Source organism: Oncorhynchus mykiss, chromosome 21 (assembly GCF_013265735.2).
Source record: "Oncorhynchus mykiss isolate Arlee chromosome 21, USDA_OmykA_1.1, whole genome shotgun sequence".
Lineage (NCBI taxonomy): Eukaryota > Metazoa > Chordata > Actinopteri > Salmoniformes > Salmonidae > Oncorhynchus > Oncorhynchus mykiss.
The window spans coordinates 57,777,390-57,805,009 of record NC_048585.1 but is presented as its reverse complement, the minus strand read 5'-3'; the positions used below and the strand labels follow the sequence as shown (position 1 = coordinate 57,805,009).

General features: G+C 46.4%; 1 protein-coding gene across 1 annotated transcript in view; it reads right to left on the bottom strand.

Annotated features, from left to right (window-relative positions):
• LOC110500761 (NACHT and WD repeat domain-containing protein 2) overlaps positions 1-27,620 on the bottom strand; it is an 87,735-nt gene that overhangs the window by 48,805 nt on the left and 11,310 nt on the right. Inside the window, exon 3 of the mRNA XM_036958270.1 lies at positions 13,612-13,700. Within this exon, the coding sequence (XP_036814165.1) occupies positions 13,612-13,700 (89 nt within the window). The remainder of the gene's footprint in view (positions 1-13,611; positions 13,701-27,620) is intronic.

Genomic DNA, 27,620 nt, shown 5'->3' with positions numbered 1-27,620 from the left:
CAAACTGTTATTTTACTTATTCAAACAGTTATTTTACTGAACCAAACAGTTATTTTACTGTATCAAAAAGTTATTTTACTTATTCAAACAGTTATTTTACTGAACCAAACAGTTATTTTACTGAATCAAACAGTTATTTTACTGAACCAAACAGTTATTTTACTGAACCAAAACAGTTATTTTACTGAATCAAACAGTTATTTTACTGAACCAAAACAGTTATTTTACTGAATCAAACAGTTATTTTACTGAACCAAACAGTTATTTTACTGAATCAAGTGGTTATTTTACTGAATCAAACTGTTTTTTTCCTGTATCAGTGAAACATCACCAATGGAGTGTTGCATAGAAGGCCTAGCTCTATTTCTTTATATCAAATCAAATCAAATCGCCTCTTATTTGTCACGTGCTTTTCAAACCACTGGTGTAGACTAACAGTGAAATACTTACTACCGGGCCCCAACAATGAAAAACAAGATGAGGAATAGTCGAAAATAGAAACATTTAAATTATAAACTGGGTGGTTTAAGCCCTGATTGCTGATTGGCTGACATTTTTACTGCTCTAACTATGTTGGCAACCAGTTAATAATAGCAATAAGGCACCTCAGGGGTTTGTGGTATATGGCCAATATACCACGGCTAAGGGCTGTGTCCAGGCACTCTGTGTCCAGGCACTCTGTGTCCAGGCACTCTGTGTCCAGGCACTCTGTGTCCAGGCACTCTGTGTCCAGGCACTCTGTGTCCAGGCACTCTGTGTCCAGGCCCTTTTCTGATTTTCTTTATTTTAGCATATTTTTGATACTGAGTGTTATCAGATCTTCAACCAAAACCTACAATTAGATAAAGGGAACTTGAGTTTACAAATAACACAACAATTACATACTTATTTCATGTATTTCATAAACAAAGTTATGCCACACCCAATGTTCATGTGTGAAAAAGTAATTTCCTCCTTTACCTCAATAACTGGTTGTGACACCTTTACCTGCAATGACTCCAACCAAACACTTCCTGTAGTTTTATCAGTCCAGCTTTAGCTGCAACGACTCCAACCAAACACTTCCTGTAGTTTTATCAGTCCACCTTTAGCTGCAACGACTCCAACCAAACACTTCCTGTAGTTTTATCAGTCCACCTTTAGCTGCAACGACTCCAACCAAACACTTCCTGTAGTTTTATCAGTCTCTCACATCACTGTGGAGGAATTTTGGCCCCCTCTTCCATGCAGAACTGTTTAAAATCAGTGACATTTGTTGGTTTTCAATGATGAGCTGCTCATTTCAAGTCCTGCCACAACATCTCAAATGGGATGATTAGGTCTGGATTTTGACGAGGTCATTCCAAAACATCAAATGGGTTGCTTTTTAACCATTTTCATGGTTTTTCATGACTTAATATTGTGTTTTGGATCAATGTCTTGCTGCATGACTCAGCTGTGTTTCAGCATCAGCTCACAGACGGATGGCCTGACAGTCTCCTGTAGAATTCTCTGATGCAGAGCAGAATTCATGGTTCCTTCTATTAAGGCAAGTCGTCCGGGTCCTGAGGCAGCAAAGCATCCCCAAACCATCACACTACCACCAGCATGCTACTGAACCACCACCAGGTTCTTACTGTGGAATGCAGTGTTTTGGTTTTCACCAGACATAATGGGACCCATCTCGTCCAAAAAGTTGACTCCAGTTTGCCAAAAAGCACCTGGATGATCATCAAGACTCTCGGGAAGGATGTTCTATCGACAGATGAGTCAAAAGTATAACTTTTTGAACGACACGGGTCCCATCGTGCCTAGCGAAAACCAAACACTAGAATGGAAATACGTTCTAGACCGTCTGATTTGTCCCAGAAACCGATGTGGTTAGGCCAGATACATTGGCTTTAATACTCTGATTGGTTCGAGATGATCCAATCGCTGATAACGTTGTTTTGTACAACGCCACAAAGGACTTCAACGACGACGAGTCTCAGACTGAGGTAAGTAGCGAACATAGAGCAGAATTCAGTTTGAGTCGTCAGGCAAAGCAGGGTAGCCTAGTGGTTAGAGCGTTGGACTAGTAACTGGAAGGATGCAAGTTCAAACCCCCGAGCTGACAAGGTACAAATCTGTCGTTCTGCCCCTGAACAAGGCAGTTAACCCACTGTTCCTAGGCCGTCATTGAAAATAAGAATTTGTTCTTAATTGACCTGCCTAGTTAAATAAAGGTAATAATTATTATTTTTTTAAATGCACTTGACTACCTGCATCAGATGTGTTCTTGCTGGTCTGGAACAACAAAAAAAAAACCCAGCACACCCTATTGTAATGTTTTCTGAGAAGAGGCCTTGTGATTTACTTAGGTGTCTATCAATGACAACCCTAGTACTTTAAACAAAAAACACACCCAACGCTTCAGGACACTCAACGCTTCAGGACACTCAACGCTTCAGGACACTCAACGCTTCAGGACACCCAACGCTTCAGGACACCCAACGCTTCAGGACACTCAACGCTTCAGGACACTCAACGCTTCAGGACACTCAACGCTTCAGGACACTCAACGCTTCAGGACACTCAACGCTTCAGGACACTCAACGCTTCAGGACACTCAACGCTTCAGGACACCCAACGCTTCAGGACACTCAACGCTTCAGGACACTCAACGCTTCAGGACACTCAACGCTTCAGGACACTCAACGCTTCAGGACACCCAACGCTTCAGGACACTCAACGCTTCAGGACACTCAACGCTTCAGGACACCCAACGCTTCAGGACACCCAACGCTTCAGGACACTCAACGCTTCAGGACACTCAACGCTTCAGGACACCCAACGCTTCAGGACACTCAACGCTTTAGGACACTCAACGCTTCAGGACACCCAACGCTTCAGAACACCCAACGCTTCAGGACACCCAACGCTTCAGGACACCCAACGCTTCAGGACACCCAACGCTTCAGGACACTCAACGCTTCAGGACACTCAACGCTTCAGGACACCCAACGCTTCAGGACACTCAACGCTTCAGGACACTCAACGCTTCAGGACACCCAACGCTTCAGGACACCCAACGCTTCAGGACACTCAACGCTTCAGGACACTCAACGCTTCAGGACACCCAACGCTTCAGGACACTCAACGCTTCAGGACACTCAACGCTTCAGGACACTCAACGCTTCAGGACACTCAACGCTTCAGGACACCCAACGCTTCAGGACACTCAACGCTTCAGGACACTCAACGCTTCAGGACACTCAACGCTTCAGGACACTCAACGCTTCAGGACACTCAACGCTTCAGGACACCCAACGCTTCAGGACACCCAACGCTTCAGGACACTCAACGCTTCAGGACACTCAACGCTTCAGGACATTCAACGCTTCAGGACACCCAACGCTTCAGGACACCCAACGCTTCAGGACACCCAACGCTTCAGGACACCCAACGCTTCAGGACACCCAACGCTTCAGGACACTCAACGCTTCAGGACACTCAACGCTTCAGGACACTCAACGCTTCAGGACACCCAACGCTTCAGGACACTCAACGCTTCAGGACACTCAACGCTTCAGGACACTCAACGCTTCAGGACACCCAACGCTTCAGGACACTCAATGCTTCAGGACACTCAACGCTTCAGGACACTCAACGCTTCAGGACACTCAACGCTTCAGGACACCCAACGCTTCAGGACACCCAACGCTTCAGGACACCCAACGCTTCAGGACACTCAACGCTTCAGGACACTCAACGCTTCAGGACACTCAACGCTTCAGGACACTCAACGCTTCAGGACACCCAACGCTTCAGGACACTCAACGCTTCAGGACACTCAACGCTTCAGGACACCCAACGCTTCAGGACACCCAACGCTTCAGGACACCCAACGCTTCAGGACACCCAACGCTTCAGGACACCCAACGCTTCAGGACACTCAACGCTTCAGGACACTCAACGCTTCAGGACACCCAACGCTTCAGGACACTCAACGCTTCAGGACACTCAACGCTTCAGGACACTCAACGCTTCAGGACACTCAACGCTTCAGGACACTCAACGCTTCAGGACACCCAACGCTTCAGGACACCCAACGCTTCAGGACACTCAACGCTTCAGGACACCCAACGCTTCAGGACACCCAACGCTTCAGGACACTCAACGCTTCAGGACACTCAACGCTTCAGGACACTCAACGCTTCAGGACACTCAACGCTTCAGGACACCCAACGCTTCAGGACACCCAACGCTTCAGGACACTCAACGCTTCAGGACACCCAACGCTTCAGGACACTCAACGCTTCAGGACACTCAACGCTTCAGGACACCCAACGCTTCAGGACACCCAACGCTTCAGGACACTCAACGCTTCAGGACACTCAACGCTTCAGGACACTCAACGCTTCAGGACACTCAACGCTTCAGGACACTCAACGCTTCAGGACACCCAACGCTTCAGGACACCCAACGCTTCAGGACACCCAACGCTTCAGGACACTCAACGCTTCAGGACACCCAACGCTTCAGGACACCCAACGCTTCAGGACACTCAACGCTTCAGGACACTCAACGCTTCAGGACACCCAACGCTTCAGGACACTCAACGCTTCAGGACACCCAACGCTTCAGGACACCCAACGCTTCAGGACACTCAACGCTTCAGGACACTCAACGCTTCAGGACACTCAACGCTTCAGGACACTCAACGCTTCAGGACACCCAACGCTTCAGGACACTCAACGCTTCAGGACACTCAACGCTTCAGGACACTAAACGCTTCAGGACACTCAACGCTTCAGGACACTCAACGCTTCAGGACACTCAACGCTTCAGGACACTCAACGCTTCAGGACACTAAACGCTTCAGGACACTCAACGCTTCAGGACACTCAATGTTTAGTACTTTCAAAGGTGTTGACTATCAAACCATACAGTCTCAGCAGGTCATTTGCCTGAAGTCATGCTGGTAGCGCTTCGGGAACCGTTTCCGAGGTCACTCGGCCCCACAAAGCATCACGTCGGCTATCAAAGGGAAAAGCTTGACAAATCATCCAAGAACAATCTCAGAAAAATTGGACCGCGTCTTTACTCCAGGGGCTCTCCTGGATTTGTCTAACAAACATCTTTTGATAAAATCTCTCTGCGCAGTGCCACACCAGCCATTTGCAATGTAAATTATCCCAGATCGGTGAGAGCCATGGGGAAAATGGGGCTAATTCATTCATGGTAGGGAGAAACAACAAAGGGAAGAGAGAGAGAGAGACACACACACACACACACACACACACAACACACACACACACACACACACAACACACACACACACACACACACACACACACACAACACACACACACAACACACAACACACACACACACACACACACACACACAGTCTTATCAAAGAGAGATATCCTGCAGCATTCACCATCCATCCTTATCTCTACTGCCCTTCTGTCTGCCTTAAAGAGACAGGGCCCCTGTGTTCAGCTCGCTCGTGGGACCCTTCAAGGCATGTTGCTGAGTTTGCGTCTACTTTCATCATTGGGCCAGACAAGACAGTGATTTAAATAATATTAAACCTCTTTTCGATCAATATTGAAAGCCTGGTTTGAGGGGATATTAGTGGTGCGCGGGTCAGCTGTTTGTTTGTCAGCAATTGCTAATAACCCATCAGCAACCACCTGACTAGGTGTGATAAAGTGACAATTTGAGTGCTGCACCCGACCCTAACCTGCTAATGTAGAACAAGCGCTGTAGGCTACAGTCAGAGATTGCGTAACGATATTTTGACAGGGAGTGCATTTTTTGTTGTTGTTGCCTAATTTGGATGTTTCTGCTTATAATTTCCGACATTCCGGTAGGCTATTTGATAGTCAACTTGTCTATAATTAGGGATTGATCGAAATTTACAAAATGGATACGTGGAGGCTGAGGTACAACCTCCTATAGCTCATATATCAGAGGCTGAGATACAACCTCCTATAGCTCATCGATCAGAGGCTGAGATACAACCTCCTATAGCTCATCGATCAGAGGCTGAGATACAACCTCCTATAGCCCATCTATCAGGCTGAGATACAACCTTATGTAGCCCATCGATCAGAGGCTGAGATACAACCTCCTATAGCTCATCTATCAGAGGCTGAGATACAACCTCCTATAGCTCATCTATCAGAGGCTGAGATACAACCTCCTATAGCTCATCTATCAGAGACTGAGATACAACCTCCTATAGCTCATCTATCAGGCTGAGATACAACCTCCTATAGCTCATCTATCAGGCTGAGATACAACCTCCTATAGCTCATCGATTAGAGATTGATATAGAACCTCCTGTAGCCCATCTATCAGAGGCTGAGATATAACCTCCTATAGCTCATCGATTAGAGGCTGATATAGAACCTCCTGTAGCCCATCTATCAGAGGCTGAGGTACAATCTCCTATAGCCCATCGATCAGAGGCTGAGATACAACCTTCTGTTGCCAAGGAGACAATAAAGAGAAGTATTCTAATTCTGTCACTATCAATTGATTAAGCTACTTGTACTTTCTGTACAACAGAATATGTTTAAACCCAGACAGCTTTTAGGGAAACTCTTCTCTTGTTGGGTTAAACCACAGAAGAAGAGCAGTTAAAGTCTGCTCTGTCTGGGGTGAAAAGGTAGGTCTACTCTGTCTGGGTCGGAAAGGTAGGTCCTACTCTGTCTGGGGTGGAAAGGTAGGTCTACTCTGTCTGGGGTGGAAAGGTAGGTCCTACTCTGTCTGGGGTGGAAAGGTAGGGCCTACTCTGTCTGGGGTGGAAAGGTAGGGCCTACTCTGTCTGGGGTGGAAAGGTAGGTCCTACTCTGTCTGGGGTGGAAAGGTAGGCCCTACTCTGTCTGGGGTGGAAAGGTAGGTCCTACTCTGTCTGGGTGGAAAGGTAGGTCCTACTCTGTCTGGGGTGGAAAGGTAGGGCCTACTCTGTCTGGGGTGGAAATGTAGGGCCTACTCTGTCTGGGGTGGAAAGGTAGGCCTACTCTGTCTGGGGTGTAAAGGTAGGGCCTACTCTGTCTGGGGTGGAAAGGTAGGGTCTAATCTGTCTGGGGTGGAAAGGTAGGTCTACTCTGTCTGGGGTGGAAAGGTAGGTCCTACTCTGTCTGGGGTGGAAAGGTAGGTCTACTCTTTCTGGGGTGGAAAGGTAGGTCCTAATCTGTCTGGGGTGGAAAGGTAGGTCCTACTCTGTCTGGGGTGGAAAGGTAGATCTACTCTTTCTGGGGTGGAAAGATAGACCTAACTTTTGAAAGTACCATGCTCAGATTCCTAATGACATGTCAGATTGAATTATGTGCAAACAGTAACATTTTTGTTGAATACAAGACACACTGATTTGGCATTGAAACAATAGGACAAGACGAGCACATAGACTTGTCTCTCTGTCCATTCTTAGCCTGTAATTCCAGTCATTTGTGTGGTATTAAAAAATATTCTGCTAATATGTAAATATTATGTAGAATTGCATGAAATGTTTATAAAAGGCTATTTCTTTTCGGACCTGCTTTGACTATAAAGGAGATTTTTCCACCTCTACTCTTGTCCACGGTGGTCTGCTGACCCACGACCTTCTGGCCTCCAACACTTGTGCGCTTTCAAAATTCCTGCGTTGCCATATAATGCTTACAGGACGAAGACCAGTTTTCTAAAACGGCATGTCTGAGGCTCCGGTCTGTCCAAGAAGTGACAGTTTTATTGTGGGTATATAGGGAGGGTCAAACATTTTAAATGTTCAGGGAGGATTTAAGTAAAATATATTGTGCTGAAAGGAGGGACTTCCATTTTCATTTCAGAGAGGTCCAATTTCCTCCATGTAACCCTGATTATAAATAATGTTAACTCCTGTAGGTACAAGCGACTTCTCTTCTGTCAATACGTTGCCCTAGAAGAATAAATCATTCCTTGCTCACCAGAATAATGTCATAAATGATAGAATGAATACTTCAATGTAGTTTATGCCGGTAAAGTTTTCTCTGTCATCTCTGCTTCTCTCTGTCATCTCTGCTTATTTCTGTCATCTCTGCTTATTTCTGTCATATCTGCTTCTCTCTGTCATCTCTGCTTATTTCTGTCATCTCTGCTTATTTCTGTCATCTCTGCTTATTTCTGTCATCTCTGCTTCTCTCTGTCATCTCTGCTTCTCTCTGTCATCTCTGCTTATTTCTGTCATCTCTGCTTATTTCTGTCATCTCTGCTTCTCTCTGTCATCTCTGCTTCTCTCTGTCATCTCTGCTTATTTCTGTCATCTCTGCTTCTCTCTGTCATCTCTGCTTATTTCTGTCATCTCTGCTTATTTCTGTCATCTCTGCTTCTCTCTGTCATCTCTGCTTCTCTCTGTCATCTCTGCTTATTTCTGTCATCTCTGCTTATTTCTGTCATCTCTGCTTATTTCTGTCATCTCTGCTTATTTCTGTCATCTCTGCTTCTCTCTGTCATCTCTGCTTATTTCTGTCATCTCTGCTTATTTCTGTCATCTCTGCTTATTTCTGTCATCTCTGCTTCTCTCTGTCATCTCTGCTTATTTCTGTCATCTCTGCTCATTTCTGTCATCTTTGCTTCTCTCTGTCATCTCTGCTTCTTTCTGTCATCTCTGCTTATTTCTGTCATCTCTGCTTCTCTCTGTCATCTCTGCTTCTCTCTGTCATCTCTGCTTATTTCTGTCATCTTTGCTTCTCTCTGTCATCTCTGCTTCTTTCTGTCATCTCTGCTTCTTTCTGTCATCTCTGCTTATTTCTGTCATCTCTGCTTATTTCTGTCATCTCTGCTTATTTCTGTCATCTTTGCTTCTCTCTGTCATCTCTGCTTCTTTCTGTCATCTCTGCTTCTTTCTTGGAGCAATGACGTTTAGAGACCGGGGTGAAAATGCACAATTTTAATATATATATATATATATATATATATATATATATATTTTCTGTGCTAAATGTTAGTTTAGTTTGACCAGTAAGCGAATAGAAACTGTGAAAACGACCCACATGTTTCTGATAAGACTTCAGTTCGGCCCAGATGCATATTTTACGTGTTTGAAATACTACAGTGCCTTCTGAAAGCATTCAGACCACTTTACAGCCTTATTCTAAAATTGATTAAATAAATGCTTTCCCCTCATCAATCTACACACAATACCCCATAATGGCATCACAATTCCCCAAAATGACATCACAATACCCCATAATGGCATCACAATTCCCCAAAATGACATCACAATACCCCATAATGGCATCACAATACCCCATAATGGCATCACAATACCCCATAATGACATCACAATACCCCATAATGGCATCACAATTCCCCAAAATGACATCACAATTCCCCAAAATGACATCACAATTCCCCAAAATGACATCACAATACCCCATAATGACATCACAATTCCCCAAAATGACATCACAATACCCCATAATGGCATCACAATTCCCCAAAATGACATCACAATACCCCATAATGGCATCACAATACCCCATAATGGCATCACAATACCCCATAATGACATCACAATACCCCATAATGGCATCACAATTCCCCAAAATGACATCACAATTCCCCAAAATGACATCACAATACCCCATAATGACATCACAATTCCCCAAAATGACAAAACAATTCCCCAAAATGACAAAGCAAAAACAGGTTTTGAGTTTTTTCTTTGAAATACTATACGATTTTACGATGCTGATAAAGACAACACCTTTACAGACGGTCCCTAACTGCCCATTCGCATGCTGTCAAGATGCTGAAAGGAAGAAATCCTATTTATCCACTCTTGTTCCTGAGTCAAAATGTACATTTCATGTATCATTTTACTGCAAGAAATGCTTAGTTCCGCAGGAGTTAATAAGGACTATGTGAGAGGTTGTAGACATTCAGTCAGTGTCCAGATTCCAGGTTTCCATTTTAACCCATCTGAACAGTAGGCTACAGTTCCCTTAAGGTGCCGTAGGCCTATTTGAAGTCCCCCATCTTGATTGCTAAATTCGTATAGCGCCTCACAATCATCACGCATAAAAATAGGCATCGCCACCATCCTCTTTTACCCCTTAAAATCCTTCCCAAACATTACTGTTCTGAGCCTCCCTCCTTTTCAACTCTCCATTCCACAGCCTCCCTCCTCTTCAACTCTCCATTCTACAGCCTCCCTCCTCTTCAACTCTCCATTCCACAGCCTCCCTCCTCTTCAAATCTCCATTCTACAGCCTCCCTCTTCAACTCTCCATTCTACAGCCTCCCTCCTCTTCAACTCTCCATTCCACAGCCTCCCTCCTCTTCAACTCTCCATTCCACAGCCTCCCTCCTCTTCAACTCTCCATTCCACAGCCTCCCTCCTCTTCAACTCTCCATTCCACAGCCTCCCTCCTCTTCAACTCTCCATGCTACAGCCTCCCTCCTCTTCAACTCTCCATTCTACAGCCTTCCTCCTCTTCAACTCTCCATTCCACAGCCTCCCTCCTCTTCAACTCTCCATTCCACAGCCTCCCTCCTCTTCAACTCTCCATTCTACAGCCTTCCTCCTCTTCAACTCTCCATTCCACAGCCTCCCTCCTCTTCAACTCTCCATTCCACAGCCTCCCTCCTCTTCAACTCTCCATTCCACAGCCTCCCTCCTCTTCAACTCTCCATTCCACAGCCTCCCTCCTCTTCAACTCTCCATTCTACAGCCTCCCTCCTCTTCAACTCTCCATTCCACAGCCTCCCTCCTCTTCAACTCTCCATTCCACAGCCTCCCTCCTCTTCAACTCTCCATTCCACAGCCTCCCTCCTCTTCAACTCTCCATTCCACAGCCTCCCTCCTCTTCAACTCTCCATTCTACAGCCTCCCTCCTCTTCAACTCTCCATTCCACAGCCTCCCTCCTCTTCAACTCTCCATTCCACAGCCTCCCTCCTCTTCAACTCTCCATTCTACAGCCTTCCTCCTCTTCAACTCTCCATTCTACAGCCTCCCTCCTCTTCAACTCTCCATTCTACAGCCTCCCTCCTCTTCAACTCTCCATTCCACAGCCTCCCTCCTCTTCAACTCTCCATTCCACAGCCTCCCTCCTCTTCAACTCTCCATTCTACAGCCTCCCTCCTCTTCAACTCTCCATTCCACAGCCTCCCTCCTCTTCAACTCTCCATTCCACAGCCTCCCTCCTCTTCAACTCTCCATTCTACAGCCTCCCTCCTCTTCAACTCTCCATTCCACAGCCTCCCTCCTCTTCAACTCTCCATTCTACAGCCTCCCTCCTCTTCAACTCTCCATTCTACAGCCTCCCTCCTCTTCAACTCTCCATTCTACAGCCTCCCTCCTCTTCAACTCTCCATTCCACAGCCTCCCTCCTCTTCAACTCTCCATTCCACAGCCTCCCTCCTCTTCAACTCTCCATTCCACAGCCTCCCTCCTCTTCAACTCTCCATTCCACAGCCTCCCTCCTCTTCAACTCTCCATTCTACAGCCTCCCTCCTCTTCAACTCTCCATTCCACAGCCTCCCTCCTCTTCAACTCTCCATTCCACAGCCTCCCTCCTCTTCAACTCTCCATTCTACAGCCTTCCTCCTCTTCAACTCTCCATTCCACAGCCTCCCTCCTCTTCAAATCTCCATTCCACAGCCTCCCTCCTCTTCAACTCTCCATTCTACAGCCTCCCTCCTCTTCAACTCTCCATTCTACAGCCTCCCTCCTCTTCAACTCTCCATTCCACAGCCTCCCTCCTCTTCAACTCTCCATTCCACAGCCTCCCTCCTCTTCAACTCTCCATTCTACAGCCTCCCTCCTCTTCAACTCTCCATTCTACAGCCTCCCTCCTCTTCAACTCTCCATTCCACAGCCTCCCTCCTCTTCAACTCTCCATTCTACAGCCTCCCTCCTCTTCAACTCTCCATTCCACAGCCTCCCTCCTCTTCAACTCTCCATTCCACAGCCTCCCTCCTCTTCAACTCTCCATTCCACAGCCTCCCTCCTCTTCAACTCTCCATTCCACAGCCTCCCTCCTCTTCAACTCTCCATTCCACAGCCTCCCTCCTCTTCAACTCTCCATTCCACAGCCTCCCTTCTCTTCAACTCTCCATTCCACAGCCTTCCTCCTCTTCAACTCTCCATTCCACAGCCTCCCTCCTCTTCAACTCTCCATTCCACAGCCTCCCTCCTCTTCAACTCTCCATTCCACAGCCTCCCTCCTCTTCAACTCTCCATTCCACAGCCTTCCTCCTCTTCAACTCTCCATTCCACAGCCTCCCTCCTCTTCAACTCTCCATTCTACAGCCTCCCTCCTCTTCAACTCTCCATTCTACAGCCTCCCTCCTCTTCAACTCTCCATTCCACAGCCTCCCTCCTCTTCAACTCTCCATTCCACAGCCTCCCTCCTCTTCAACTCTCCATTCTACAGCCTCCCTCCTCTTCAACTCTCCATTCTACAGCCTCCCTCCTCTTCAACTCTCCATTCTACAGCCTCCCTCCTCTTCAACTCTCCATTCCACAGCCTCCCTCCTCTTCAACTCTCCATTCTACAGCCTCCCTCCTCTTCAACTCTCCATTCTACAGCCTTCCTCCTCTTCAACTCTCCATTCCACAGCCTCCCTCCTCTTCAACTCTCCATTCCACAGCCTCCCTCCTCTTCAACTCTCCATTCTACAGCCTCCCTCCTCTTCAACTCTCCATTCTACAGCCTCCCTCCTCTTCAACTCTCCATTCCACAGCCTTCCTCCTCTTCAACTCTCCATTCTACAGCCTCCCTCCTCTTCAACTCTCCATTCTACAGCCTCCCTCCTCTTCAACTCTCCATTCTACAGCCTCCCTCCTCTTCAACTCTCCATTCTACAGCCTCCCTCCTCTTCAACTCTCCATTCTACAGCCTCCCTCCTCTTCAACTCTCCATTCCACAGCCTCCCTCCTCTTCAACTCTCCATTCCACAGCCTCCCTCCTCTTCAACTCTCCATTCTACAGCCTCCCTCCTCTTCAACTCTCCATTCCACAGCCTCCCTCCTCTTCAACTCTCCATTCCACAGCCTCCCTCCTCTTCAACTCTCCATTCCACAGCCTCCCTCCTCTTCAACTCTCCATTCTACAGCCTCCCTCCTCTTCAACTCTCCATTCTACAGCCTCCCTCCTCTTCAACTCTCCATTCTACAGCCTCCCTCCTCTTCAACTCTCCATTCTACAGCCTTCCTCCTATTGGATTAAACTCTAACGTTGCATCAGTGGATCAACGTTAACTTTTTCTGCTCGTTCCCAACAGCATTTTTTTTGCAATTGGCTGTTAGGTTTGCGTAAAGGTAGGCCCTAAAGCTTAATGGCAGATAACCTAAAAAAAAAAAAAATAAGCCTAAAAATAATCAGAGAAAAACCTCAACGTAGCCTATAGATATAAATTGCACAAGACTGATACGTTCATGATTATTTTTTTAATGTATTGTTTTTTTCTTTCTTCAACTCGAACCGCAACCATACCCCCCCCCCTTTTCATCCACACAATATTTCATGACCCTAAATCCGCCGCCCTGCGGATATATCCACAGGGGGATTGCAGGTTATGAGTTAACCTGAGCATCACTTGGGTATTGTTTAAAAAAAATATTTATTTCACTGCAAGACTGACAAAGAGGAAAAAGGGCCGTTTTATGTTACCTGGAACTCAATCCCATAATTCTCTCTGCAGAAGTCCCGTAGTTTGGGGTAGACATGCTCTTTCAGTGCGTTCCTCTCCGCTTCTGTGTCTGAAAACAAGACGACAGCGAGAACACATTGATTAGTATCAGGGATTGACACATTGATAAGTATGAATGAAGTGCTTTCTCACTGTATGATACATACATTCAGTACATACTGGTCGCAACATTGACCCGAGAAAGCATGAATATACACTGAGTGTACAAAACATTAAGAACACCTGCTCTTTCCATAACATAGACTGACCAGGTGAATGCTATGATCCCTTATTGATGTCACTTGTTAAATCCTCTTCAATCAGTGTAGCTGAAGGGGAGGAGACAGGTTAAAGATGAAGGGGAGGAGACCTGGTTAAAGATGAAGGGGAGGAGACAGGTTAAAGATGAAGGGGAGGAGACAGGTTAAAGATGAAGGGGAGGAGACAGGTTAAAGATGAAGGGGAAGAGACCTGGTTAAAGATGAAGGGGAGGAGACAGGTTAAAGATGAAGGGGAGGAGACAGGTTAAAGATGAAGGGGAGGAGACCTGGTTAAAGATGAAGGGGAGGAGACAGGTTAAAGATGAAGGGGAGGAGACAGGTTAAAGATGAAGGGGAGGAGACCAGGTTAAAGATGAAGGGGAGGAGACAGGTTAAAGATGAAGGGGAGGAGACCAGGTTAAAGATGAAGGGGAGGAGACAGGTTAAAGATGAAGGGGAGGAGACAGGTTAAAGATGAAGGGGAGGAGACAGGTTAAAGATGAAGGGGAGAAGACAGGGTAAAGATGAAGGGGTGGAGACAGGTTAAAGATGAAGGGGAGGAGACAGGTTAAAGATGAAGGGGAGGAGACAGGTTAAAGATGAAGGGGAGGAGACGGGTTAAAGATGAAGGGGAGGAGACAGGTTAAAGATGAAGGGGAGGAAACGGGTTAAAGATGAAGGGGAGGAGACGGGTTAAAGATGAAGGGGAGGAGACAGGTTAAAGATGAAGGGGAGGAGACGGGTTAAAGATGAAGGGGAGGAAACGGGTTAAAGATGAAGGGGAGGAGACAGGTTAAAGATGAAGGGGAGGAGACCAGGTTAAAGATGAAGGGAAGATGAAGGGGAGGAGACAGGTTAAAGATGAAGGGGAGAAGACGGGTTAAAGAAGGATTTTGAAGCTTTGAGACAATTGAGACATGCATTGTGTTGGTGTGCCATTCGGAGGGTGAATGTGCAGGACAAAATAAATAGGTGCCTTTGAACGGGGTTTGGTAGTAGGTGCCAGGCGCACCTGGCTTTTGTCAAGAACTGCATAGCTGCTGGGGTTTTCACACTGTGTATCAAGTTCCCCCGTGTGTATGAAGAACGGTCCACCACATCCAGCCAAATGGACACAACTGTGGGAAGCATGGGAGTCAACATCCCTGTGGAACGCTTCAACTCCTTGTAGACAAATTGAGGCTGTTCTGAGAGCAACTGAAGGTGTTCCTAATGTTTTGTACACTCAGTGTAATACCCGTTACATTAAAAGGCTATATCCTTCACTCAGAACGATGACATCATCATCATAACGTGCCAACTTCCCACTTTACAGACCTCAACATCAACAGTAGCGAAATCTGCCAAGAATGCCATCATTGGCTCCTCACAAATTATAGTTGCGAGTGTACAAATTGAGACAAAAGAGACAAAAAAATGTATGTAGGGTACGTGGGATAGTTAGGGTGGGAAGGGTATCTTAGACTAGTGACTCTATGGGTCATTGTTCTATTCCACTTTCATTCCTCATCTCTCTGTCTTCATCTTCATCATCTGTCTTTCTCTCCTTCCCACGGCCCACCCCTGGGTTACAATAATTGGATAGGACAGAGCCCGTCCAGTCTCTCTCTCTCTCTCTCTCTCTCGCTCTCTCTCTCGCTCTTTCTCTCTCTCTCTCTCTCTCTCTCTTGCTCTCGCTCTCTCTCTCTCTCTCTCTTGCTCTCTCTCTCTCTCTCTCTCTCTTGCTCTCTCTCTCTCTCTCTCTCTCTCTCTCCCTCTCTCTCTCTCTCTCTCTCTCTCTCTCTCTCTCTCTCTCTTGCTCTCGCTCTCTCTCTCTCTCTCTTGCTCTCTCTCTCTTGCTCTCGCTCTCTCTCTCTCTCTCTCTCTCTCTCTCTCTCTCTCTCTCTCTCTCTCTCTCTCTCTCTCTCCCTCTCTCTCTCTCTCTCTCTCTCTCTCTCTCTCTCTCTCCGGAGGGGGATAGGTCTGGATGGACAGCCAGTTAAAAACAGAATGTGCCCAGGAGAAGAACAGTCCCTGTGATGATGGAACACATCAAACACAACTGTGTCACACTCAAATATGTCCCCTGCTCAAGACTGGTTCGTGCTACAAAACTAGGACACTATTTTTAGGGTTAGATCATTTTTGGTGGGGCTTTTGGATGACAAAGGCTTCTTTTCTGTTATAATAATATGTGCATTTCTAAAAACGCAAGCTATTTACTAAACACTCTATAATTTCCTAGCTGAACTAGAGTACAATACAATACAATACAATACAATACAAACCCCTTGATGTATTCAACATTTTGTTAAAGTTACAGCCTGAATTCAAAATGGATTACATTTATTTTTTTCCTCTCCACCATCTACACCCCATAATGACAAAGTTATTATATTTTAAACACGTTTTTAGGAATGTTTACAAATGTATTAAAAATGAAATACAGAAATATCTAATTTGTCACACCCTGATCTGTTTCACCTGTCCTTGTGATTGTCTCCATCCCCCTCCAGAAGTCTCTTGTTATCCCTGGTGTATATATCCCTGTGTTTCCTGTCTCTCTGTGCCAGTTCGTCTTGTATGTTCCAAGTCAACCAGTGTGGTTTTCTCGTGCTCCTAACTTTTCTATTCTCTTTTACTAGTCTTCCCGGTTTTGACCCTTGCCTGTTTTTTGGACTCTGTACCTGCCTGCCCTGACCTCGAGCCTGCCTGCCCTGACCTCGAGCCTGCCTGCCCTGACCTCGAGCCTGCCCTGACCTCGAGCCTGCCCTGACCTCGAGCCTGCCTGCCCTGACCTCGAGCCTGCCTGCCCTGATCTCGAGCATGCCCTGACCTCGAGCCTGCCCTGACCTCGAGCCTGCCCTGACCTCGAGCCTGCCTGCCCTGACCTCGAGCCTGCCTGCCCTGATCTCGAGCATGCCCTGACCTCGAGCCTGCCCTGACCTCGAGCATGCCCTGACCTCGAGCCTGCCCTGACCTCGAGCCTGCCTGCCCTGACCTCGAGCCTGCCTGCCTTGACCTCAAGCCTGCCTGCCCTGACCTCGAGCCTGCCTACCTTGACCTCGAGCCTGCCTGCCCTGACCTCGAGCATGCCCTGACCTCGAGCCTGCCTGCCACTCTGTACCTCCTGGACTCTGAACTGGTTTGGCCTTTTGCCTGTCCACGACCATTCTCTTGCCTACCCCTTTTGGATGTAATAAATATCAAAGACTCAAACCATCTGCGTCCCGTGTCTGCATCTGGGTCTCGCCTTAATCCCTTATATAATTTACATAAGCATTTACACCCCTGACTCAATACTTTGTAGAAGCACCTTTGGCGGTGATTACAGCTTTGAGTCATCTTGGGTATGTCTGGATCAGCTTTGAGTCATCTTGGGTATGTCTGGATCAGCGTAGAGTCATCTTGGGTATGTCTGGATCAGCTTTGAGTCATCTTGGGTATGTCTGTATCAGCTTTGAGTCATCTTGGGTATGTCTGTATCAGCTTTGAGTTGTCTTGGGTATGTCTGTATCAGCTTTGAGTTGTCTTGGGTATGTCTGTATCAGCTTTGAGTCATCTTGGGTATGTCTGGATCAGCTTTGAGTCATCTTGGGTATGTCTGTATCAGCTTTGAGTCGTCTTGAGTATGTCTGTATCAGCTTTGCACATCTGGAGCGGTGGTGAACAGAAATCTTCAAGTCTTTCCACAGATGTTCAATGGGATTCAAGTCTTGACTTTAGCGAGGCCACTCATAGACTTTCACATTCTTGTTTTGAAACCATTCCAGGGTTGTTTTGGCTGTATGCTTGGGGTTATTGTCCTGTTGGAACGTAAATCTTTGCCCGAGTCTAAGGTTGTTTGCACTCTGAAGCAAGTCCTCATCAAGGGTTTGTTTGTATTTGGCTCCATTCATTGTTCCCTCTATCTTTATCAGTCTCACAGTCCCTGCCGCTGAAAAGCATCCCCATAACTTGATGCTGCCACCACCATGCTTTACGGTAGGGATGGTGTTAGATGGGTGATGAGCTGTGCCTGGTTTTCTCTAGACAGAGCGCTTTGCATTCAGGCGAAAAAGGGTGAACATAATGGCTCATCAGACCGCAGAATCTTTTGCCTTGTGCTCTCAGAGTCTTTCACGTGACTTTTTGCAAACTCCAGGAGTGCTGTCATGTGCCTTTTTCTCAGGAGTGGATTCTGTCTGGCCACTTTCCCATAAAGCCCAGATTTTTGAAGTGCTGTATAGACTGTTGTCCTTCTGGCAGATTCTCCCATCTCAGCCAAGGAACTCTGAAGTTCTGTCACAGTGGACATTGCATTCTTGGTCACCTACCTGACCAAGGTTATTCTTGCCCCCGTTGGCCAGCTCTAATCAGAGTCTGGGTAGTTCCATATTTTTTGCATTTCCCAAATATGAAGACCACTGCGCTCTTGGAAATGTTCAACACTCTAGAAATTATTTTGTACCCTTCCTCAGATACACTACATATACAAAAGTATGTGAACACCTCTTCAAATTAGTGGATTCGGCTATTTCAGCCACAAACGTTGCTCACAGGTGTATAAAATAGAGTACACAGCCATGCAATCTCCATGGACAAACATTGTCAGTAGAATGGCCTTACTGAAGAGTTCAGTGACTTTCAATGGTGCACCGTCAAAAGATGCCACCTTTCCAACAAGTCAGTTTATCACATTTCTGCCCTGTTAGAGCTACCCCAGGTCAACTGTAGGTGCTGTCATTGTGAAGTGGAAACTTCTAGGAGAAACAACGGCTCAGCCGTGAAGTGGTAGACCACACAAGTTCACAGAATATGACCGCAGAGTGCTGAAGCGCGTAAAAACACTCACTTCCGAGTTCCAAACTGCCTTTGGACGCAACGTCAACACAATAACTGTTCCGTCGGGAGCTTCATGAGATGGGTTTCCATGGAAACATTCTCTGGAGTGATGAATCACGCTTCACCATCCGACAGTCCGACGGACAAATCTGAGTTTAGTGGATGTCAGGAGAACGCTACCTACCCCAGTGCATATTGCCAACTGTAAAGTTTGGTGGATGAGGAATAATGGTCTGGGGGCTGTTTTTCATGGTTTGGGCTAGGTCGCTTAGATCCAGTGAAGGGAAATTGTAAACGCTACAGCATACAATGACATTCTAGATGATTCTGTACTTCCAACTTTGGCAACAGTTTGGGGAAGTGCCCTTTCCTATTTCATCATGACAATGCCCCCCGTGCACAAAGCAAGGTCCGTACAGAAATTGTTTTGTCGAGATCGGTGTGGAAGAACTTGACTGGCCTGCACAGATCCCCGACCTCAACCCCATCAAACACCTTTGGGATGAATTGGAACGCCAACGGCGAGCCAGGCCTAATCACCCAACATCACTGCTCGACCTCACTGCCCGACTAACGCTCTTGTGACTGAAGCAAGTCTTGGCGGCAATGTTCCCAACATCGAGTGGAAAGACTTCCCAGAAGAGTGGAGGCTGTTGTAGCAGCAATAGGGGGGACCAACTCCATATTAGTGCTCATGATTCTTGGAATGAGATGTTGGACCAGTAGTAGTCCACATACTACTGGTCATGTAGTGTATATGCCTCATCACAGTTCTATCTCGGAGATAGACAGGCAGTTCCCTGGCCAACATCATATATTTTCTGCTCTGACATGCAATGTCAGCTATGGGACCTTATTAAATAGACAGGTGGGTTTCTTTCTAAATCATGTCCCAAACAATTGAATTGGCCGCAGGTGGAGTCCAATCAAGCTGTGGCTGTGGTGTCTCAAGGATTTAAAATAAACATGTTTTTCACTTTGTCATTATGGGTTATTGTGTGCAGATGGATTCAGGCTGTTACACAACAACAGGTGGAATAAGGCAAGGTGTGTGAAGGCACATGTTGCTGATAACAGTAAACCACTGCTCTTTTCCCCCCAGATATGATGAGGTATGGCATGTTGACGTAAGCATGGCACAGAGATGAGCGTGTGTGTAAAGTGTGTGTGACAGACATGGCAGAGCGCCTGTAGTCTTGGAAACGCATGCACACAGACAGACAGACAGACATGCTGTAGACTCCTCATCCTCATCCACTCCTCCTCTTCCTCTCCTCTTCCTCCTCCTCTCCTCCATCTCTCCTCCTCCTCTCCTCTTCCTTCTCTCCTCCTCCTACTCTCCTCCTCCTCCTCTCCTCCTCCTCCTCCTCTCCCCCTCTCCTTGTCCTCCTCCTCATCTCCTCTTCCTTCTCTCCTCCTCCTCCTCTCCTTCTCCTCTCACTCTATCATAATTTCCCCAATCCTGTTCCTTCCATTCCATACACAATGTTCACTCTACTTAGTCCACTCCAGAGTCCACTGACCACTCCTGAGCCCAATGTCCACTCCAGAGTCCAATGTCCACTCCAAAGCCCACTGTTCACTCCAGAGTCCACTGTCCACTCCTGAGCCCAATGTCCACTCCAAAGCCCACTGTCCACTCCAGAGTCCACTGTCCACTCCTGAGCCCAATGTCCACTCCAAAGCCCACTGTCCACTCCAGAGTCCACTGTCCACTCCTGAGCCCAATGTCCACTCCAAAGCCCACTGTCCACTCCAGAGTCCACTGTCCAGTCCAGAGTCCACTGTCCACTCCTGAGCCCAATGTCCACTCCAAAGCCCACTGTCCACTCCAGAGTCCACTGTCCACTCCAAAGCCCACTGTCCACTCCAGAGTCCACTGTCCACTCCAGAGTCCACTGTCCACTCCTGAGCCCAATGTTCACTCCAGAGTCCACTGTCCACTCCAAAGCCCACTGTCCACTCCAGAGTCCACTGTCCACTCCAAAGCCCACTGTCCACTCCTGAGCCCAATGTCCACTCCAAAGCCCACTGTCCACTCCAGAGTCCACTGTCCACTCCTGAGCCCAATGTTCACTCCAGAGTCCACTGTCCACTCCTGAGCCCAATGTCCACTCCAAAGCCCACTGTCCACTCCAGAGTCCACTGTCCACTCCAGAGCCCAATGTCCACTTAAGAGCCCAATGTCCACTCCAGAGCCCACTTCTACCTAATTCTTAGCATTCTCATCAGCTACACACTACCCACATAGCAATCATCAAGCCCTACACACTACTCACATAGCAATCATCAAGCCCTAGACACTACCCACATAGCAATCATGAAGCCTACACACTACCCACATAGCAATCACCATTAAAAGTTTGGACACACCTACTCATTCAAGGGTTTTTCTTTATTTTACTATGTTGTAGAATAATAGTGAAGACATCAAAACTATGACATAACACATATGGAATCATGTAGTAACCAAAAAAAAGTGTTCAACAAATCAAAATATATTTTAGATTATTCAAAGTAGCCACCCTTTGCATTGATGACGGCTTTGCACACACTTGGCGTTCTCTCAACCATCTTCATGAGGTAGTCACCTGGAATACATTTCAAATAACAGGTGTGCCTTGTTAAACCCCCCCCCCCCCCCCCAGTTGGTGAAGGTAGGAAACAACACCTCCACTTTGCTGATCCTCAAAACAGGGGCCCCACAAGGGTGTGTGCTCAGCCCCCTCCTGTGCTCCCTGTTCACCCATGACTGCGTGGCCAAGCACGCCTCCAAGTCAATCATCAAGTTTGCGGACGACACAACAAGGTGCTATAGCGCCTCAAGATTCTGCTTGGTACCTAAGACCCTCAGAAACTTATACAGACGCACCATTGAGAGCATCCTGTAGGGCTGTATCACTGTTCGGTACGACAACTGCACCACCCACCCACATTCGAACTGAGATAAAGGGTAGAACTGCCGCTTTCAACGTGTGGGACTCTAACCCGGAAGCTTACAAGAAATCCTGCTATGCCCTGCGAGGAACCATCAAACAAGCAAAGCGTCAATACAGGGCTAAGATTAAATCATACAACACCGGCTCCGACGTTTGTCTTATGACGCAGGGCTTGCTAACTATTATAGACAAGAGTGACAAGAGCCTACCAGACGAGCTAAATCACTTCTATGCTTGCTTCGAGGCAAGCAACACTGGGCATGCATGAGAGCATCAGCTGTTCCGGATGACTGTGTGATCACGCTCACCGTAGCTGTGAGTAAGACCTAAACCTCTTTGGGATAGGGCATTTTCACTTTTGGATAAATAGCGTGCCCAATTTCAACTTCCTGCTACTCATGCCAAGAATATAAGATATGCATATTATTAGTATATTTGGATAGAAAACACTCTGAAGTCTCTAAAACTGTTTGAATCCTGTCTGTGAGTATAACATAACTTATGTAGCAGGCAAAACCCAGAGGACTAACCATTCAGAAATAAAAAAAATTGAGGTCACTGTCTATTCAATGAGATTTCTTTGGGGAACTATTCTTCTGAGGCACTTGTTTGCAGTTCCTACCGCTTCCACTAGATGTCACCAGTCTTTGGAAAATGGCTGAGGTTATTCCTTTGTGAAATGAAGAAGTACGGCCAAATTTTTTCTGGATCAAACGCGCCAAATAAATTTATATTTTGGATATATATGGATGGAATTAATCGAACAAAAGGACCATTTGTGATGTTTATGGGACATATTGGAGTGCCAACAAAAGAAGCTCGTCAAAGGTAAGGCATGATTTATATTTTATTTCTGCGTTTTGTGTCGCGTCTGCAGGGTTGAAATATGCTACTCTCTTTGTTTGAATTTGCCGCTCTGTGCCCCTATCGTAGAGAAGTTAAACAGGTCAACATACACAAGGCTGCGGGGCCAGATGCATTACCAGGACGTGTGCTCTGGGCATATGCTGACCAACTGGCAGATGTCTTCACTGACATTTTCAACATGTCCCTGATTGAGTATGTAATACCAACATGTTTAAAGCAGACCACCATAGTCCTTGTGCCCAAGAACACAAAAGCAACCTGCCTAAATGACTACAGACCCATAGCACTCATGTCCGTAGCCATGAAGTGCTTTGAAAGGTTGGTAATGGCTCACATCAACACCCTTATCCCAGAAACCCTAGACCCACTCCAATTTACATACCGCCCAAACAGATCCACAGATGATACAATCTCTACTGCACTCCACACTGCCCTTTCCCACCTGGACAAAAGGAATACTTATGTGAGAATGCTATTCACTGACTACAGCTCAGCGTTCAACACCATTGTACCCTCAAAGCTCATCACTAAGCTAAGGATCCTTAGACTAAACACCTCCCTCTGCAACTGGATCCTGGACTTCCTTACGGGAAGGTGGTGATGGTAGGTAGCAACACACCTGCCATGCTGATCCCTAACACTGCAGTCCCCAGGGGTTTGTGCTCAGTCCCCTCCTGAACTCCCTGTTCACCCACGACTGCATGGCCAGGCACGACTCCAACACCATCATTATGTTTGCAGACAACACAACAGTGGTAGGTCTGATCACCGACAACGACGAGACAGCCTATAGGAAGGAGGTCAGAGACCTGGCTGGGTGGTGCCAATAACAACCTCTCCCTCAACCTCTCCCTCAACGTAACCAAGACTGAGGAGATGATTGTGGACTACAGGAAAATGAGGACCGAGCACGCTCCCATTCTCATCAAAGGGGCTGCAGTGGAGCAGGTTGAGAGCTTCAAGTTCCTTGGTGTCCACATCAACAACAAACTAGAATGGTCCAAACACACCAAGACAGTCATGAAGAGGGCACGACAAAGCCTATTCCCCCTTCAGGAAACTAAAAAGATTTGGCGTGGGTCCTGAGATCCTCAAAAGGTTCTACAGCTGCAACATCGAGAGCATCTTGACTGGTTGCATCACTGCCTGGTACGGCAATTGCTCGGCCTCTGACTGCGAGGCACTACATAGGGTAGTGCGTACGGCCCAGTACATCACTGGGGCTAAGCTGCCTACCATCCAGGACCTCTACAGCAGGCGGTATCAGAGGAAGGCCCTAAAAATTGTCAAAGATCCCAGCAACCCCAGTCATAGACTGTTCTCTCTACTACCGCATGGTAAACGGTACCGAAGTCTAGGACACAAAGGCTCAACAGTTTTTACCCTCAAGCCATAAGACTCCTGAACATGTAATCAAATGTCTACATGGACTATTTACATTGTTTGCCCCCCCCTGAACCCCCCTCCCCCAACCCCTCTTTTTACGCTGCTGCTACTCTCTGTACATACTACCTCAGTTGGGCCGACCAACCAGTGCTCCCGCATATTGGCTAACAGGGCTATCTGCATTGTGTCCTGCCACCCGCCAACCCCTCTTTTACACTACTGCTACTCTCTGTTCATCATATATGCATAGTCACTTTAACCATATCTACATGTACATATTACCTGAATCAGCCTGACTGTCCGGTGTCTGTATGTAGCCTCTCTACTGTATATAGCCTCTCTACTGTATATAGCCTCGATACTGATTATAGCCTCTCTACTGTTTATAGCCTTGCTACTGTTTATAGCCTCGATAATGATTATAGCCTCTCTACTGTTTATAGCCTTGTTACTGATTATAGCCTCGCTACTGTTTATAGCCTCACTACATTTATAGCCTCGCTACTGTTATAGCCTCGCTACTGTTATAGCCTCGCTACTGTTTATAGCCTCGCTACATTTATAGCCTCGCTACTGTTTATAGCCTCGCTACTGTTTATAGCCTCGCTACTGTTTATACTGTTTATAGCCTCGCTACTGTTTATAGCCTCGCTACTGTTTATAGCCTCGCTACATTTATAGCCTCGCTACTGTTTATAGCCTCGCTACTGTTTATAGCCTCACTACTGTTTTTAGCCTCGCTACTGTTATAGCCTCGCTACTGTTTATAACCTCGCTACATTTATAGCCTTGCTACTGTATATAGCCTCGCTACTGTTTATAGCCTCGCTACTGTTTTTAGCCTCGCTACTGTTATAGCCTCGCTACTGTTTATAGCCTCGCTACATTTATAGCCTCGCTACTGTTTACAGCCTCGCTACTGTTTATAGCCTCGCTACTGTTATAGCCTCGCTACTGTTTATAGCCTCGCTACATTTATAGCCTCGCTACTGTTTATAGCCTCGCTACTGTATATAGCCTCGCTACTGTTTATAGCCTCGCTACTGTTTATAGCCTCGCTATTGTTTATAGCCTCGCTACTGTTTATAGCCTCGCTACTGTTTATAGCCTCGCTATTGTTTATAGCCTCGCTACTGTTTATAGCCTCGCTACATTTATAGCCTCGCTACTGTTTATAGCCTCGCTACTGTTTTTAGCCTCGCTACTGTTTATAGCCTCGCTACTGTTTATAGCCTCGCTACATTTATAGCCTCGCTACATTTATAGCCTCGCTACTGTTTTTAGCCTCACTACTGTTTATAGCCTCGCTACTGTTTATAGCCTCGCTACATTTATAGCCTCGCTACATTTATAGCCTCGCTACTGTTTATAGCCTCGCTACTGTTTACAGCCTCGCTACTGTTTATAGCCTCGCTACATTTATAGCCTCGCTACTGTTTATAGCCTGGCTACATTTATAGCCTCGCTACTGTTATAAACTCGCTACTGTTTATAGCCTCCCTACTGTTTATAGCCTCGCTACTGTTTACAGCCTCGCTACTGTTTATAGCCTCGCTACTGTTATAGCCTCGCTACTGTTTATAGCCTCGCTACTGTTTATAGCCTTGCTACATTTATAGCCTCGCTACTGTTTATAGCCTCGCTACATTTATAGCCTCGCTACTGTTTATAGCCTCGCTACATTTATAGCCTCGCTACTGTTTTTAGCCTCGCTACTGTTTATAGCCTCGCTAAATTTATAGCCTCGCTACTGTTTATAGCCTCGCTACATTTATAGCCTCGCTACTGTTTACAGCCTCGCTACTGTTTATAGCCTCGCTAAATTTATAGCATCGCTACTGTTTTTAGCCTCGCTACTGTTATAGCCTCGCTACTGTTTATAACCTCGCTACATTTATAGCCTCGCTACTGTATATAGCCTCGCTACTGTTTATAGCCTCGCTACTGTTATAGCCTCGCTACTGTTTATAGCCTCGCCACTGTTTATAGCCTCGCTACTGTTTATAGCCTCGCTACATTTATAGCCTCGCTACTGTTTATAGCCTCGCTACTGTTATAGCCTCTCTACTGTTATAGCCTCGCTACTGTTTATAGCCTCGCTACATTTATAGCCTCGCTACTGTTTATAGCCTCGCTACTGTTTATAGCCTCACTACTGTTTTTAGCCTCGCTACTGTTATAGCCTCGCTACTGTTTATAACCTCGCTACATTTATAGCCTCGCTACTGTATATAGCCTCGCTACTGTTTATAGCCTCGCTACTGTTATAGCCTCGCTACTGTTTATAGCCTCGCTACTGTTTATAGCCTCACTACTGTTTATAGCCTCGCTACATTTATAGCCTCGCTACTGTTTATAGCCTCGCTACTGTTATAGCCTCGCTACTGTTATAGCCTCGCTACTGTTTATAGCCTCGCTACATTTATAGCCTCGCTACTGTTTATAGCCTCGCTACTGTTTATAGCCTCACTACTGTTTATAGCCTCACTACTGTTTATAGCCTCGCTACTGTATATAGCCTCTCTACTGTTTATAGCCTCGCTACTGTTTATAGCCTCTCTACTGTATATAACCTCGCTACTGTTTATAGCCTCGCTACTGTTTATAGCCTCGCTACTGTTTATAGCCTCGCTACTGTTTATAGCCTCGCTACTGTTTATAGCCTCTCTACTGTTTATAGCCTCGCTACTGTTTATAGCCTCGCTACTGTTATAGCCTCGCTATTGTTTATAGCCTCGCTACTGTTTATAGCCTCGCTACATTTATAGCCTCGCTACTGTTTACAGCCTCGCTACTGTTTATAGCCTCGCTAAATTTATAGCCTCGCTACTGTTTTTAGCCTCGCTACTGTTATAGCCTCGCTACTGTTTATAACCTCGCTACATTTATAGCCTCGCTACTGTATATAGCCTCGCTACTGTTTATAGCCTCGCTACTGTTATAGCCTCGCTACTGTTTATAGCCTCGCTACTGTTTATAGCCTCGCTACTGTTTATAGCCTCGCTACATTTATAGCCTCGCTACTGTTTATAGCCTCGCTACTGTTATAGCCTCTCTACTGTTATAGCCTCGCTACTGTTTATAGCCTCGCTACATTTATAGCCTCGCTACTGTTTATAGCCTCGCTACTGTTTATAGCCTCACTACTGTTTTTAGCCTCGCTACTGTTATAGCCTCGCTACTGTTTATAACCTCGCTACATTTATAGCCTCGCTACTGTATATAGCCTCGCTACTGTTTATAGCCTCGCTACTGTTATAGCCTCGCTACTGTTTATAGCCTCGCTACTGTTTATAGCCTCACTACTGTTTATAGCCTCGCTACATTTATAGCCTCGCTACTGTTTATAGCCTCGCTACTGTTATAGCCTCGCTACTGTTATAGCCTCGCTACTGTTTATAGCCTCGCTACATTTATAGCCTCGCTACTGTTTATAGCCTCGCTACTGTTTATAGCCTCACTACTGTTTATAGCCTCGCTACTGTATATAGCCTCTCTACTGTTTATAGCCTCGCTACTGTATATAGCCTCGCTACTGTTTATAGCCTCTCTACTGTTTAAGCACGTAGAAACATGGTCTAGGAAAAAGCGGCAATTCACCAGAGCAATGATGTTTCAGAAGCGCTGCTATCCAATGTTGGAGAAAGCACATTTGTGATAAAATATTATTGTTTTTATTATTGTTGCACCATATGTAATATAACCGTATTCGATTTTAGTAGCACATGTCTTAGA